This window comes from Cervus canadensis, chromosome 6 (assembly GCF_019320065.1).
Source record: "Cervus canadensis isolate Bull #8, Minnesota chromosome 6, ASM1932006v1, whole genome shotgun sequence".
Taxonomy (NCBI): Eukaryota; Metazoa; Chordata; class Mammalia; order Artiodactyla; family Cervidae; genus Cervus; species Cervus canadensis.
Window position 1 is genome coordinate 94,132,322 of NC_057391.1, and position 17,324 is coordinate 94,149,645.

At 38.1% G+C, this 17,324-nt stretch overlaps 1 protein-coding gene and 1 non-coding gene across 11 annotated transcripts in view; both read right to left on the minus strand.

Moving 5' to 3' along the window:
• Positions 1-17,324, minus strand: part of EML5 (EMAP like 5) — a 151,456-nt gene that overhangs the window by 66,159 nt on the left and 67,973 nt on the right. For all 10 annotated transcript variants that reach the window (XR_006270152.1, XM_043472724.1, XM_043472723.1 and 7 more), the window contains exons 11-17: positions 14,092-14,259; positions 13,324-13,430; positions 12,698-12,816; positions 10,842-11,028; positions 7,830-7,935; positions 5,524-5,617; positions 4,349-4,449 (exon numbers count right to left, since the gene is read on the minus strand). Coding sequence is in view for 9 of the 10 variants with exons in the window: in XM_043472724.1 (XP_043328659.1) it covers positions 4,349-4,449; positions 5,524-5,617; positions 7,830-7,935; positions 10,842-11,028; positions 12,698-12,816; positions 13,324-13,430; positions 14,092-14,259 (882 nt within the window). In the remaining variant the exon portion in view is untranslated. The remainder of the gene's footprint in view (positions 1-4,348; positions 4,450-5,523; positions 5,618-7,829; positions 7,936-10,841; positions 11,029-12,697; positions 12,817-13,323; positions 13,431-14,091; positions 14,260-17,324) is intronic.
• LOC122444508 lies at positions 4,802-4,908 on the minus strand. Its single transcript, XR_006270326.1, has one exon. It is a non-coding gene; the product is annotated as a U6 spliceosomal RNA (small nuclear RNA).

Here is a 17,324-nt window from a genome sequence, read left to right on the forward strand (position 1 = left end):
TTACACGCCAGTCAGGATGGCTGCTATCCAAAAGTCTACAAGCAATAAATGCTGGAGAGGGTGTGGAGAAAAGGGAACCCTCTTACACTGTTGGTGGGAATGCAAACTAGTACAGCCACTATAGAGAACAGTGTGGAGATTTCTTAAAAAACTGGAAATAGAACTGCCATATGACCCAGCAATCCCACTTCTGGGCATACACACTGAGGAAACCAGATCTGAAAGAGACACGTGCACCCCAATGTTCATCGCAGCACTGTTTATAATAGCCAGGACATGGAAGCAACCTAGATGCCCATCAGCAGATGAATGGATAAGAAAGCTGTGGCACATATCCACCATGGAATATTACTCAGCCATAAAAAGAATACATATGAATCAGTTCTAATGAGATGGATGAAACTGGAGCCCATTATACAGAGTGAAGTAAGCCAGAAAGATAAACACCAATACAGTATACTAACTCATATATATGGAATTTAGAAAGATGGTAACAATAACCCTATATGCAAGACAGAAAAAGAGACACAGCTGTATAGAACAGATCTTTGGACTCTGTGGGAGAAGGTGAGGGTGGGATGTTTCGAGAGAACAGCATCGAAACATGTATATTATCAAGTGTGAAATAGATCACCAGCCCAGGTGGGATGCATGAGACAAGTGCTTGGGGCTGGTGCACTGGGATGACCCAGAGGGATGGGATGGGGAGGGAGGTGGGAGGGGGTATCAGGATGGGGAACACAGGTAAATCCATGGCTGATTCATGTCAATGTATGGCAAAAACCACTACAATATTGTAAAATAATTGGCCTCCAACTAATAAAAATAAATGAAAAAAAAAACCCCTCAGAAAATACCCATATAAATACATTCAACTGATATATGACAAAGGGACAAAGAGAATCAAAATATTGTATCATTAAAGTTACAAGATGACTGCATCTTCTTAAAACTAACACTCTATATTATGTGTTATCAATCTTACTAATCAAAGTTTAAAATTATAAATCAATATGTATTTCTTGTTATTGATTAGACTACATAAACCTTCAGTTAAAAATACTGTTAATCAGCTACACCCTAATACAAAATAAAAAGTTAATAAAAGAGATAAAAAAAATAATAAAAAAAGTACAACAAACTCTTCTATATCCATTATCAACTTACACAAAATTACTACAACAACCAAAATGTACGCTAATCCCATCTCCTTTCTTCACCGCTCCTACTATTCTGAATGTGACGATGATTATTCTCACACATTCCTTTACACATATTTTACTACTTATTTATGCATTCTTAGGTAATATATCTTTTTTCATGTTTAAAATTTTCCATAAATATCATCCTATATGTCTTCTTTTGAAACCTACTCTTTTTACCAACGATTTGCAATGGAGTTTTACCCCTAGAAACCTCATTTTCATAACTATATAGCATTCCATCTTAACATTTTATATTCCATATAACATTTTCCTATTAATGGGGACTGAATAAAGCTGTTTCCAAGATTTGGCTATTGAAAACAAAGCTGCTCTAAACATTCTTGCAATGGCCTTTTCTATAAAAGTGCAAGAGGTTCTCTAGGATTGCTTAGGAATGGTCATAGAGTATCTGCAAAAGAACAGCAAAGAGATGAGAGCTTCTCTGCTACCACACTATCCTCTAAAGTTGATGTAACAATGTATAGTCCCACTAGTGGTGAAGAGAGTTCCTGTGCCTCCTCGCCTTTCAACAACACTTGGTCCTTATTGGTCATTCATTACCTATTGATTATGTTCTGCCCATTTTTCCAAAGGAAAAATACTATGCACTTGCAAGGGCAGTTAAAGTCAAGTGGTGAGGGGGAGAAAACAGATTACACTTCTCTCAAAAGAAGGAGAAGATAAAGAGCAAATTTAAAGTGTAAAGAGGGACTTCCCTGGTGGTCCAGTGGTTAAGACTGCACTCCCAATGCACGTGGCCTGGGTATGATGCCTGGTCAGGGAACTAGAACCTGCATGCTGTAAGTAAGATCTGGTGCAACCACATAAATTAAAAAACAAACAAAAACAGTGTATGAAGTGTAAATAACTATTTGGACATGTTTTAGTACGTAGATTAGAAGAGAAATTGATTAGCAACCAGAGGGTAGAGCTCAAAAAGGGTTCCTGTTTTGTTTAAGACGGAGCAATTACACCACAAGTGTATGCTAAAGGGAAAGAGCAGAGAGGGAAACTGATGATACGGGACAGAAAGCGAAGGAGAGCTGGAGCCATGGGTGAGAGACAGGATCTAGTGCGCACGTGGAAAGGACTGGCTTTCACTAGAGCGCACTTGTCCATTCAGGGCAGGGCCAGCAAGCTATGGGCTGCACGGCAAATCCTGCCACCACCTGCTTTTGAATGGTGCCCAGGGAAGCACAGCTGCAGGGATGACGTCTGTCCTGCTCTGCTCCCCGAGCCTGCCTCCCTAACTTTTGGCTGCCAACTAGCAACTGCCGTGGCCCTGAGTGGGTCACATCCGTGAGCTGAGAACTTGACTCCAGCAACCGCTGGGCCCTTAGCAGTGAAATCACAGTCCCAGAATGACCTTGCCTCTGGGCGTCTGCCCAATCTGAGAAGGCACTGCTCTCCGCAAGAAGACACACGAGCAACACTGTCACCAGGTCAGGGTGAGGCTGACCACGGTCCCTCCAGCCCAACCTGCCAGTCCTGTTCGCCACCGGGCTTGCAGGGAATGTCTCTAGCTGATGGCAACTGGGTACAAACTGGGTAAGGAAACTCACCTGGGTAGGAGTTTTCTCTCTTGTCCTGTAAGTTCCTACATCATATTCTCGATTTTTGTCTCTGGGTCTGAAAAGTCTAAAATATTTACTATTTGGCCAGTTACAGTATTTTCCACCTCTGCTTTAGATGATCATGACTGAGATTCCTGATACACACAGCACAGAATGTCCATACTGTACAAGCTCATGTCACTGCTGCATTTAGAAACTCCCAGTGGCCGGCCCCACCAGCCATGGAAGACAGTTCAAACTCCTTAGAGTAAACTTCTCTAAGACTGTGTCTGGGACAGGAGGTAAGGAGCCCTTTCAGTTTCAGTCCTAAGTCATCTTTAACTTCGTTTACACAAAGCTATGCATTTAGAAGATAGTCAGATAGCATTTATTCAGATTAATAAAGTGGTTTACTTATTTTCCAGTTGACTAGTGAACTCTGAATCAGAACCCCAAAAGTGAGGAATGCTGAAATGCACCAAAATCTTAACATTGATCCTTTCGTGGTTCAGTTTCAGGTCTACTTTATGTCTAATCAAAATTAAGGAAAAACCATATTCAATTGCAAGTCTTTTCATTTTAAATATATGCTTTAAGTCTCTTATTTCCAACAAATTTATAGTTTAATTTTTTTCAATACTGCAATAATAACCATTACTTGCCTTGCTGGGTATTTGCAATTTCAAGTTACTAAGACACTCAAAAGTTTTGTTTAAACATATGGGAATGAAAATTACAAATGTGAAAATACTTTTCACTTTGCAAATGTATTAATAGAACACTATGATACAGTGAATTTGTGATAAAATATTAAATTCAAATCTGAAGATAGATTCATGTTCAAAGTAGTTAACAATTTGAAAGCCAATTCAACCTGGGAAGTATCTTCACCAAGCCTATTCTTTTCTAACCTGTGCTTCACTCCTCTCTATAACTTCACATTTTATCCGAAAAGTTTAAGTGTACTGAGACTTTGTCAAATTGCTGGAACTTATAGGTACACTATATGATCTGGAAAAGAGACTTTTTAATTTTAAAATGTGAACTTCTACTGTCAGTAATTTACTAAATTATTAAGGTAATATAAAACATTCTATTTCTATATCATTTTATAGCACAGAAACAATCTTGAGAACATTTTTCATTTTCAGTTAGGTCTACAAAACATGTCTTTAACAGAAGAAGGAAGTCTGGACATCACTTAATTTCATAAATTACATTCTTTTGCAAATATGAACACTATATCAGTGCAGTCAATAAATGATGATAAAATATTTGTTTAAAATATATCAAGAAAACTGTGGATTGTTTTTTAAAATAAACTTTTCATTTTGGATAATTTTAGATTTTCATAAAAGATGCAAAGATAACACAAAGTGTCCTCATATACTTCTCACCCACCTAGTTTCCCATAACATTAACATCTTAATATACTGCAGACTACTTGTCAAAACTGAAAAACCAACATTTTTGATACGTTACTACTGACTGAACTCCAGACTTCAATACCACATTGCACTTAATCAAATCACTTTCAAAAGTAACAGTTACTTAAAATTTCAAAGGAACAAAAAAGAAGCACTTCCTTACCTGCTCTACGCCAAAATTTTATGTGTTTAATTCCAGCTGTCATTAATTTATCAGGCACGTACGGATTCATTTTTACAACAAAAATCTTATCTTTACTTCCTCTGAAATAAATACAGAAATGTTTAATGCCAAAGATAAATTTCTCCTGTAATAACCTTTTGCCTAGTCCATACTCTATCTTTTTACTCCATTACTAAATGCTTGGCCCACTAGGTTTGGGCTATGTAATCATGCTTTTGTACATTTGTTATTCTGTCATTATTTTAATTTACTAACTCTTCTCAACAGAATCTTAAAAGACAGGAACAGTGAGAACTGAACTTTGGATGGCATCTACTATAGTACTGTGTAGAGAAAATGTCATTTGTGGCATAAATGAGTTAAAGAAAAAATTTTTTATATTACTCAGTTATAGTTTAATATAATCTTTTTTTTTCCTCAGTAAACTTTTTTAAAAATATGGAACACTTCACGAATTTGCGTGTCATCCTTGCGCAGGGGCCATGCTAATCTTCTCTGTATCGTTCCAATTTTAGTATACGTGCTGCTGAAGCGAGCACTTAATATAATCTTTACAAAGTCCTCTTAAACTATCTTTCATCTGTGTACTGCTTATATAGTATGAGAAAAGCATTTATCTGTATTTTAAAAATGCTTTATGTATAACTTTAGGGAACAGGAAGTTAAAAAATAGTCTCTGACACTGTTATTTCCTCCTTTAAAGCAATTTTTAATATTTTTACTATTACAGAAATACTAATGCTCACTGTAGAAATTCAGGAAATGAAAACTACAACAGAAAACAATCTATCGCTTCTTTGTGATATGTGTATACATATCTCCTGTCACTCAAATACAGGAGCATTTTATGTTTTCAAATGACTACAGAATAGTGAAATTCACTCTACCTATCCGTAAGTGGGTATTTTAGATAACAGCTACTTCCAATATCATATTATAGTTACAGTAATAAGTGTGTTCACAAAGGATAAGCCTACAAGTGAATTCTGCAATCGTCTGTCTTTCTACCACAAGCACGCCATTTGTTCAGTGGGAACACAGGCAGCGGCAATCGCAGCTGTGGCGTGCTCCCCTGATCTCAGCGCTGCTATAACCCAAGGAACTCGCAGCCCGCGGGCACCCCGGCCGCCGCCTGCTGGCCGCGCCCCGCCTACCGTGTGATGGACAGCCGCTCGCCTCTCTTCCAGTCCCACAGCACCACAGTGTGGCCGTCATCCAGCCCGGCGGAGGCCAGGCGCCTCCCGTCCGCTGTGAGAATAACCAGAAACAGACTGACCGTCAACGCCCAGAAGATAAAAACAGTGCGCATTCTGTCACCACAGTGCCATGCTTAAAATGTTATAAAGTAACGTTCAATGGTAGACATGCATACAGCTGGGCTTTCCCGGTGGTTCAGGAGTAAAGAATCCCCCTGCCAATGCAGGAGACTTGGGTTTAATCCCTAGGTTGGGAAGACCCCCCTGGAGGACGAAGTGGCAACCTCCTCCAACATTCCTGCCTGGGAAATCTCATGGACAGACAAGGCTGGTGGGCTGCAGTCCATGGGGTCACAAGAGAGTTGCTCATGACTCAGCGACTAAGCACCACCACAGTGCACATGGCTATGAGAAAAGCAGAGCTCAGAAGGGGGAAGAATAGGTTCTCAGTGCATCTATCTGCGGGCTTCTTCTCTGACCTCATTTACCTCACCTGTCTATCAGCCTGGGGTAGGGAAAAGGAGGAAGATAAGAAAAGTGGAAAAAAGATGAGAAGGAAAGAGAAAACTAAGAAAGAAGGAAGAAGTGATACACACCAATGAAATTCACCATAGGAACTCTATTGTGATAAAAGAAGTCATAGGGATTATAAAAAGTTAGTCAAATAAAAAAGATATAGGTTACAACTTCCCACATAGTCAGTTAAGAACCTGCCTGTGATGCAGGAGACCTGGGTTTGATTCCTAGGTTGGGAAGATCCCCTGGAGAAGGAAATGGCAACCCACTCCAGTGTTCTTGCCTCGAGAACCCCATGGACAGAGGAGCCTGGCAGGCTACAGTCCATGGGGTTGCAAGAGTTGGACATGACTTAGTGACTAAACCCCCACCACAACTACATATTGCCATTAATATGACTGTTGTGAAAAAAAATGACCGTAGTGAAGATCAATTATTTTAGTTGTTACTACTATCAAGTAACATGTAATGGATATTAGACAAGCGACTGAGCTAAGTCAGTCACACTGGCAGGTGTGCATGTGTTTAAAGTTGGAAAGATTCAGTCTGTAACAAAATGTTTGCCGCTCGGCCATACTTTCTGCAAACCTTAACTGGTTTGTTATGGCTCCCAGTGGTGTCTTTCTCGTTGACTCCGCTGTCATTCAGTCTCCTAACTTTTGGCAGATATGTGTAGGTGTAAATACATTCCCTCCCAGACTCTACTATGAATAACTCACCATCTCCTCAGACAGAGCAGCAGAAAGCACAAATTTACGTTTCTTAATATAAAATTGTCTATTAAAGTTATTTCACCCCTCTTTCCCTACTGGCGTGCTGCAGTCCATGGGGTTGCAAAGAGTCCGACATGACTCAGGGACTGAACTGACCCCTCTTTCCAATCAACACTCTAGCCTTCATTGTAGATCTAAATGTAGTTGCTAAACTTTTATATATGTAGCAAAGACTTAACTTTGAGATCTAAACTTATTCTCATAAGACAGATTAGAACTGTCACTTCAAAGAAACGTTATAAAACAAGCATTTTAGTTTTCATCTCTTTCTTTCTTAGCTTTCACCCTGGTGATAGTGGTGGTTTAGTCACTAAGTCAAGTCTGACTCTTGCAACCCCATGGACTGTATCCCGCCAGGCTCCTCTGTCCATGGGATTCTCCAGGCAAGAAAGCTGGAGCGGGTTGCCATTTCCTTCTCCAGGGGATCTTCCCAACCTAGGAATCAAACCTGGGTCTCCTGCATCGCAGGCAGACTCTTAACCGACTGAGTTAGAAGACTCAGTTAGAAGACTACAAAACATTAAGGGAGATCAGGGTTTGCCCAAGTGGGACACACATACCACTAGTAGTATCTGAGATGTCTCCAGAGGTTATATAGACAAACATCTTTTAATAAAAACATTTTTATAATAGTGGGTATTAAAATTATACTCATTAAATCACAATTATAAACCAGCTAGCAAACCCACACTTTCATAGTCTTGATAGGCTAGGACCACAGTATGCACACTTGATAACTGGTCTTTTTTTAAAATGCCAATCAGATAACTTTATTCCCTTATTTAAAGCTCCAGTGACCTCTCATACATTTAGAATGAAATTCATATTCTTTATGATGTGGCCCCTCTGCCTTCTTGATAGTCTCTCATGAAAGTCATTTTTAAATGACAAGTTTAGGCAACACTGATGAAGACAAAAATGCTGTGTACGGCCTCTGAATTTTGATCATTCTTATTGAGACAAAAATTTCCTTACCTGAGAAATCAACAGCACAGACACCATATTGGTGGTAGCCCTTTAATATCGACAATGGTTTAGTGGTCTCCGTGTCCCATATGTGAATTGAGGGATCCCTACCTACCTAAAATAGAAAGAATGATAAAAGTCATTTTAGCAATTAAACCATTTATTTTCATACCTACAAAAGGAAATAAAACAAGATTTTTACAACTTTTGTCATATTTGTTATAGATATCAAGTAAAGAATATAAAGATTATGCAACCAACATTTTTCCCAGATGTTTGTTGAAAAGCTAGTGAGACTAGGCTCAGTGTTTGTAGGAAGGTTCTAGAACTATGTAGCTCCTAAACCTTACCCTCTACTTCATCAATAGAGATGATGCTTCCTGAGCACCTACTATTGGCAGCGTTAGCAACCCAGTGTATGCTAGTGTGCTAAGACAATTAGATAAATTTTGCAAACTCATTGGGAAAACGAGATCCTTTCTGCTAAAATAAAAACATCTGGTAATATGTGCTTAATGAGGATGAAAGGCTGTAGAGAAAAATCTTCATGGAAATTATGTTACTTGTCCTGGGCCTTCAAAAAGTGTAGGTCTTGGACAAAAAGAGAAGCAAGCAAGCACATTCCAGGCTAAGATAATGGTACAAACAAAGATGCAGAGAGGTTAAAGCGCCAAGCAGGTTAACAGGAGTTAAATTTTAATTATTCCTTTGGACGCAAGTAATCATTTTCTCTATACAGATTAAGATATATTACATAATAACTTTGTCTATAAAGGCAACTCCTGAAATAATAGGGCTGCCAATTATCATTGATTTTGAGGTTAGTTTTATACAAATATATAACAAAAAACAATACTGTGATCAGTCAACACTTCACTAAGTTATTAAACACTTTCCTCTGTCCTGACATTTCCCTACAGATCTACTATTTTCTACATAAGCTGGAATTCTACATCACCATTTTGAGTTACTTCTGGTTTTGGTTTCTCCCAGGTGATATGAATTGCTCCTGTTAATGGCGTAGGTTGCCATTCCCCTCTCCAGGGGAATCTTCCCAACCCAGGGATAGAACCCAGGTCTCCTGCACTGCAGGCAGATTCTTTACCCTCTGAGCCACCAGGGAAACCTGGTCTTTTTGTTAGAGTCCCAGCTAAAAGTCTAGGATTAAAAAAAAAAGTCTAGGATAGGAAGAGGTAAGGTTTTCCTCCTCTACATTGGCTATCCAGTGGGCATCCTGACTTTTGATTTAATTTGGCCCAAATTCCCTAAAATGCCAGAATCATGGTAGTAAATGACCAGTTTTTACAGTCTTATTCCAGGAGCGTCAGAATAATGTCCAAACTCCTTCCTACAGCACAGCAGGTGATCCCTGCTACACACAACAGGCACATAATTGTGTGTTAAGAGGAACCTTGACATAAACTAACAGTGAAGATAAATGGTGCCCCTGAGGCATCCACTAACCCATTTAATTAGTTCTTCCACTAATGTCCACCAAGAACTCTCAGATTTGAACTTTAGGGTGCTCACAGTTATTTAAAGAAGCTATGTTTTATTTCAGTTTTTTTCTTTCTGCTCGACTGTTATACAACATAACAGAAAACCTTCCCCAGCCTCCCCTCTGTCAGGTAAACTACTAAGTTCAAATGGCATCATCTCTATGAGGGTTTCCCTAATTCCATTAGGCACGATTAATCAGTCCCTTATTACATTTCAAGAGGGCTTTATACACATCTCCACCGCAATGGTTCTCAGCAGGGGTGACCTTTGCCTTCCAAATGCTGTCTGGAGATATTTCTGTTTGTCACAGTGGGGAGGGTGGTGTCATTGGCATCTACTGCACAGAGGTCAGAGATGGCGCTAAACATCGCACAAGGCACAGGATTCCACCGTACACAAAAATCCAATTATTTTTACAACAAAAATTTATCTGGCCCCAAATGTCAACAGTGCCAAGGTAAGAAGCCCCGATCTACACTTGTGACCTTGCATCAGAATTCTCTTGCATGTCTGCCCTTCCTCACAGAGCATGAATGTTTTACCGTGGCAAGAAGATGTTCCATTTACATTCCCAGAGTTCTTCCTGGCACACAGCACATGCTCTATGAGTGTTTTTGAATGAATGGAAGAAATGGAGAAGAAAAGGAGGAAGGGAAAGGAAGGGGAGAAATAAACAAGTGAGGGGAGATGCAAACACAGGGAGCAAAGATGGGAGAAAGAAAGAGTTTTCTCTCTTTTCAAGGAAGCTACCTGGGATGATGCAAGTTGCCTGCCCCTACCCTCAATATATCCCAGAAGGTATCCTTAACCCAGTGTTCAAAGCCAGACAGACTAAGGATGTTGGGTTTTACCACTTATTAGATGAGAGATCTTTGAGGAAATCATGTATTTTCCTTAAACCTAAAATTCCTCATTTATAAGCTGGGGGGAAATGGTTTCACTCTCACATAGGTGAGGTGAGAATAAAGCAAATATACATTAAGAAATTAGTAAAGTGCTTACACAGAGTAAAGTGCTTATACACAGTGAGAATTTATAAGTATACCCCTTCCTTTCCTTCTCTAAGAATAAACATATAAAGAGGTGTATCAGTTATGACTTTTCTCTGTGTTTTCTACTTTGGTAAACCTGAACATGTTACTATCATGATAGAAAAATAAAAACACAGTCGTCCTATTTGTTACAGAACATTTCTTAGATAATTTATTTTAGATAATTAAAAAACCAGACTTCTTAACTTCATGTTTTTTATAATGTTTACTCACAAATTTAAAAAAATATATTATTCTGACAGAAGCCAGAGCTTACAGTTCAAAATTCAAATTATAATAATAAGTAAAACAATAAAACTCTAAGGAAAACTATAATAAAGAATTTTCATTTGTAACATGAAAATAAAATCCCATTCTAAAGAATTCATTTCCAAAACTACAGAAGGAAAACAATGGGCTGAGCTAACTTTAACCCAAACACGGGTCCGCCCTCGCCAACCCGTCATCACACAGCCCTTCAGAGCCCCACCTGGCCTGTGGCCACCAGGTCTCTCACAGGATGCACGGCCAGGCAGAGGACGTCGTCGTCGTGACCCAGGTAAAAGCGCTGCGTGTTCTGCTGCCGGTTATAAACGACTCCCACCGCTGCCACGTGGTACACGATCTCACCAGTTTGAGTGTAAAACAGATTACTTCGGCAGTCATAACCTCTGTAACTAAATATAGAAAACATATAACATGAACTTTGGTCTCTCACTGGTAAATATGGACTATACAGAGAACATTCAATCTCCAGTTTTATAAGATACTGAATAATTTTAAAAAATACAAACATCTCAGATCCCAAAACTTTTGTGAACTGCTCTGATTACAGACAGCTAAATCCAAGCTACAATACTCAGTGAAAAATAGTACAGAAAAGTGTATATTGTACATTACTATTTGCATAACTATAAATACTAAATTTATGTATTATAAAGCAAAAAGTTGCTTTTTTACAAGTGAAAGGGTATAGAAAAGAATGTACATTTGTATTCATTTGTATTCTACATAAATATTTCTGAAATTAAGTGAAAGTAATTCCCTTTGGGTAAGGCGGAATGATAGCTGGGAGCGCAGATGTAGGAAGAAGATCGTCAGAGTGTATCCTTTTATACACATTGTTGAACCATGAAAATATTATATATATATAAACAAAAATAAGTTTAAACTACAATTTAAAAATAATGTATACGTCCAGAAAAAAAGTAGCCAGGTCCTCTAAAAATGAGCAATATAATTCCATTTATAGGAACTTTCTTTGCACTTCAAAGAAACCCAATCCATAAAACTTAAGTGAAGAGAAATATTGCCTATTTTAGTCATTTGCAGCAACAGGGATGGACCTAAAGACTGCCATACTGAGTGACGCAAATCAGAGAGAGAGAGACAAGTGTCACGTACTATCACTTATGTGTGGGATCTTAAAGCATGGTACAAATGAACTTATTTACAAAACAGAATAGAGTCACAGATGTAGAAAACACACTTATGTTACCAGGGGGGAACTGAGGGGAGGGATGCACTGAGAGATGGAGACGGACACACACACATCACTGTACATAAAACAGACAGCTAATAAGGACGTACCGCATAACGCAGGGAACACTACCCAGCACTCTATCGAGGCCTACGGGGAAAGAACCTAAAAGCAGAGGAGATCATGCATGTGCGCAACTGGCCCGGCTTGCTGCACACCTGAGACTGACACACCGTGAACCAACCACGCTCCAGAAAAACAGCCAAACCCAGACGCCCCCACTGCAGGGAAAAGCCCCCACTACGGAAGTCTGTCTCCAGACTCTTAAAAGCCTGACGGGCCAGGTAAGGCGATTACTAGGTGAAGGGAGGAAAGAGTTGGCTCGGAGACTCTGCTGTCCCCGGATGAAACGTGAGCCCTGGGTTGCCAGGTGTTCTCAGAGAACCCAGCAACAGTACTTTACTGAAACTAAGACACGAAGGCCAAACTGCTTAGGCTAAAACAAGCCACAGTATCATTCCAAGTTAGACATATTAACGGGGGATGATAATCTCTTATATTTCACTTATTTTTTCTTGCTTTAAGATAGATCCATTTCTTATAAATACTAAATTTTCACAAGAAAATTAATTTTTTATTTAACAAATATTTACATAATGCTTATTATGTGCCAGACAATACTCTAAGTCACCACAAGTACTGACTTATTCACTCCTCACCAGAACCCCATGAAGTCAAGTGCTGTTATCTCCATTTTACAGACGGTGAAACAGAAACATAGAGATTAAGTGACTTGCTCAAAGTCACACAGCCAGTAAACGTGAACCAAAACTCAAACACATAAATGGAAAGTAGCTGTTTTGTACCCGTGAACAAAGTGCAATCGAATACTATTTCCTGGAGCCCGCTCTCTTCTTTTAGAAGTACCACTTTTTTGTTTCTCTTTGTATTGTTCTTTAAGCTGAGGTAGATCTTCTTTGTAAACCTTTAAATAATGTACATAAGTAGAAATATTCTTAGAATATAAATTAATAAAGGTGTTGTAGATTCCTAATGTAACTTCAGACATTGCAGTAACTATGATCACTAAACTTTTAATAACTGTCTTAAATAGGAAGGTTCTTTATGAAATTTACCTCCTTGGAAAGACAAACTAATTTACATTTTCTAAGTATCACACTGACAGATACATATTTAGTTTCCTGAAATTTTTATACTTCGTAAGAGAATATTTTAAAGGAAATCAATGTAAGTATACTGTGACAAAAAGCACATATATTATATAATAAAACACAATACAGGCACAGTTAGAATATCAAGCACTTAATATAAATAACACTTTATACAACTATACTTTAACTCTTAAACAGGGAGACAGCCATACATTTCTTGGAAACTTACAAACCACGAAAGATAACAATAGATGAGTAAACAAGGAGCAAGATAAAGAAGAAATTTTTTCAGGAAAAGCTCATGTGGTAATAAAAATTACCTGCCGACGGTAGGTGAGCTGGGTCTCTTGCTCAATTTCAGAATCCAGTTCTGGAACATCAGACAGGTCTGAATCTGATTCATCACTATTAGAGTCTGCAAGACTTTCTGTAATTTATAAAAATGCATCATTACTTGTTTAAGTAAGATTCACTTTCAAAACAGCACAATAAAATTAAGGATTGAGAGCTGACTGCCAACTGACATGGAGACAAGCCATAAATAATCAAATTAAATTACCTACTCAAGTGACACAGATGTCAGTAAACTGTACTACATATTATCTTCCTCTCCACTCACTGCAAACTCAATAGTTCCTTTAAATCCCTTCACTGGCTCCCCAGTGACCGCTACATCAAATTTAAATGTCTGTGCAAATATAAGTAAATATAACCTATAATTAACATGAAAAACAGCTAGAAAAAACTATATGTAATAGATGAACTGACATTAGATAATTTTCTTGTCAAAAAAAAAATGAAACCTAGATACCCATCTCCCAGAGAATATATTAAATGTTTGCTTTATTAATGTATGTTTTTCACTCATCAGATAAGATTAAAATGTAACCAAAGTACTTTGTAGTCCATGCCCTGTGACATTTGACTTCAAACATATAGACTTAATATTTTAATTTAAAATTTCCACTAATAATAATCTATACTGTTAACATAAGGCTAGTGTACATTTCAACAGTAAAATTATTATTTGGGAGTTACATGAAGAGTTATTTGGCAGAAAAATTGTTTAGGCAGTATGTACTACTCACCTTGGGGTGCTATGTGAAGAGCATCCTTTAGTTTTCTTTCAGGAATAAATTTCCACTGAAAGACAGAGTGATCTGCTCCACCAATAGAAATAACCCACTGATAATCATGTGACCATCTGACATTAGTTACATGAGCTGAATGGCCAATATATTTTTTAAACTTGGCCCCTATAACAAAAATATACCTTTAAATTGATAAACAAATGCCAATATACACAAAAGCCAATATAAACAACAATCTCTATACCTGAACCAATGCCTCCTACTTCTATTACCTTAGTTATTATCAAAGGGGAAAAATGTTAATTCAAAAATTCAGTGACAAATGAATGAGTGTACATGAAGGGGTGGAAATCTTTGCTCTACTGATTCACAATATAATTTGGTAAGAATCACAAGGGATGTGAGGCATTATCTTACTACTTTAAGAAATGCCTGCAGCAACACGAGTTTTCATTTCACACTGTTTTCATATTAGAATGCTTGAATGTTTTGGCCTGAGGCCTTCGGTCTTAAGTGACGCTGACCGAGCTAATCTTGCCCCACAATTCTCAGCCCGAGCTGAGGCATATCCTGTTAAAGCTTAAGTCACCAACAAAACGCATGTAAAAAGGACTATGCACCAAAACCAAATGAGATTTACGCCAGGAACGCAAGGTTGGCTTAGTATACAAAAATCAATGTCAGGTACCATACTAACCAAAATACAGAACGTCCAGCGGTCCTAACAACTGCCTCTTATAGTCATTTTTAAACCTATATATTTTGTACAATGTCTTCCAATGTGGGTCTGTCCACTGTTTCTTCATGATTAGATTCAGATGTGATTTTCTGCACAATGTTGTGTCCTTTCTGATACATCATTTCAAGGGGCACAACTCTACCATTAGTGATGTTAAGTCGCAGCATTTGGAACCAGATTTCTCCAATTGTAAAGGAGTTGTTTAACTTTTTGGCTAATTTTTAAAAAAAATCCGTGTGATGATGGGAACCATTTTTGTGATTCTAAAGTTCAGAATATATTTTCTATATTCTGCTTAGATAAACGTGATATTTGGCAACATGCCTATGTTCCTGTGAGAGTACAGTAAACAGAATAATGTTTGACTTCATTTTGACAATGTTTTAAAAGCTTTATATGAAGTTATATAAGGCCTGTATTTCAGTATGACAAAGATCCATCAATTATAAACTTCAGAAAAACTTTCACCTTGGCCATGAAATTAGGGATAGTCATCTTAATCAAAGAATAAAAGTTTTAACCAAAACTATATAAATTACAATTTACTTCTACCCAACAGAAATGCTACTATTTCAGGAATCAATTTTTTATATAGCTTATTAGAAGTCAGTAATCTAGACGGGTAACTTGCCACAATTCACTCCACAAAGTCTGGTAAGTTAAGACTGAGTCCCATCCTTCTTATATGAGAATGCATTATTTGCCTGTCAAGAGGTCTTTGGCTATCACTTCCTTTGATGGGGCCCTTCACATACTCTTGGGCCCCAGAGAGTTCTAAACAGTTAAGCCAGAAATTTTGGCAAGTAAGTTTCAAGTTTTTAAAATGTACTGATTTTGTTATGTTTAGAGCAAATGAAGAAGAGTTATTTGAGCAACTATTCTATTTAACTGTATTGGGTAACAGCTCCAAGAGACATACAGATAATCCTGTAAGGCTTTCCAAGCTATTTCCTCTATGACTTTTCTAAGATCAATTCCTCTGGAAGAACCACAGCAATTCAACAAGAAAGCTACGGAATAAGTCTAGGAGAAGCCAGCTATTTCTAATCAAAGTAACTTTATTAATGATTATTCAATAACCAATACTGTTTAACTATGATAAACAGTTTATCTTAAAAGTAAACCCGAGATACCATATCTTTTAAGAAGTGACCCTGACTCACCAAGACCAACCACATCCTCTTATATGCTTCCAGAATTCCCAGTGATTACCCCATGTGACTATATTTATGACACTGAAATACAATAGTCTATTTACTTGTTAACTCTTCTAATAAACTATAAGCTCTTTGAGGACAAGATGATACCTAATTTATCATACATCTCTAATGCCTGACCGACCGCAAGTGTTCATTAGGTATTTGAGAAAGGAGAAAGGAAAAGAAAAAAAAGATTATATTTTCCCTCACTCTGCCTATACACGTGAACCGAAACTCTAGATTTAGAGGAGGCAAGAAGAGTACTGAGAGGGCATGAACTCCAACCCTTACAAGTCATTAAAGGGGACAAAAAGTCGGATGTAAAGAATATTACAGCTGAAATCAAAAGATGAGAGTTTGAGCATTATCTTGACAACTTAAAAGGACAGGAGCTTGAGTACATCACTTAACCTCTCTTAGACTATATTTCTATTTTAGTAGAAATTGGATTATAAGCTCTCAAAGGCCCTTCATTATTTCTGCTTTATTGACTATGCCAAAGCTTTTCACTGTGTGGATCACAATAAACTGTGGAAAGTTCTGAAAGAGATGGGAATACCAAACCACCTGACCTGCCTCTTGAGAAACCTGTATGCAGGTCAGCAAGCAAGAGTTAGAACTGGACATGGAACAACAGACTGGTCCCAAATAGGAAAAGGAGTACATCAAGGCTGTACATTGTCACCCTGCTTATTTAACTTATGTGCAGAGTACATCATGAGAAACACTGGGCTGGAGGAAGCACAAACTGGAATCAAGATTGCCAGGAGAAATATCAATAACCTCAGATATGCAGATGACACCACCCTTATGGCAGAGAGTGAAGAGGAACTAAAAAGCCTCTTGATGAAAGTGAAAAAGGAGAGTGAAAAAGTTGGCTTAAAGCTCAACATTCAGAAAACTAAGATCATGGCATGCAGTCCCATCACTTCATGGCAAATAGACAGGGAAACAGTGGAAACAGTGTCAGACTTTATTTTTTCGGCCTCCAAAATCATTGCAGATGGTGACTGCAGCCATGAAATTAAAAGACACTTACTCCTTGGAAGGAAAGTTTTGACCAACCTAGACAGCATATTAAAAAGCAGAGACATTACTTTGCCAACAAAGGTCCATCTGGTCAAGGCTATGGTTTTTCCAGTGGTCATGTATGGATGTGAGATTTGGACTGTGAAGAAAGCTGAGCGCTGAAAAATTGATGCCTTTGAACTGTGGTGTTGGAGAAGACTCTTGAGAGTCCCTTGGACTGCAAGGAGATCCAACCAGTCCATCCTAAAGGAGATTAGTCCTGG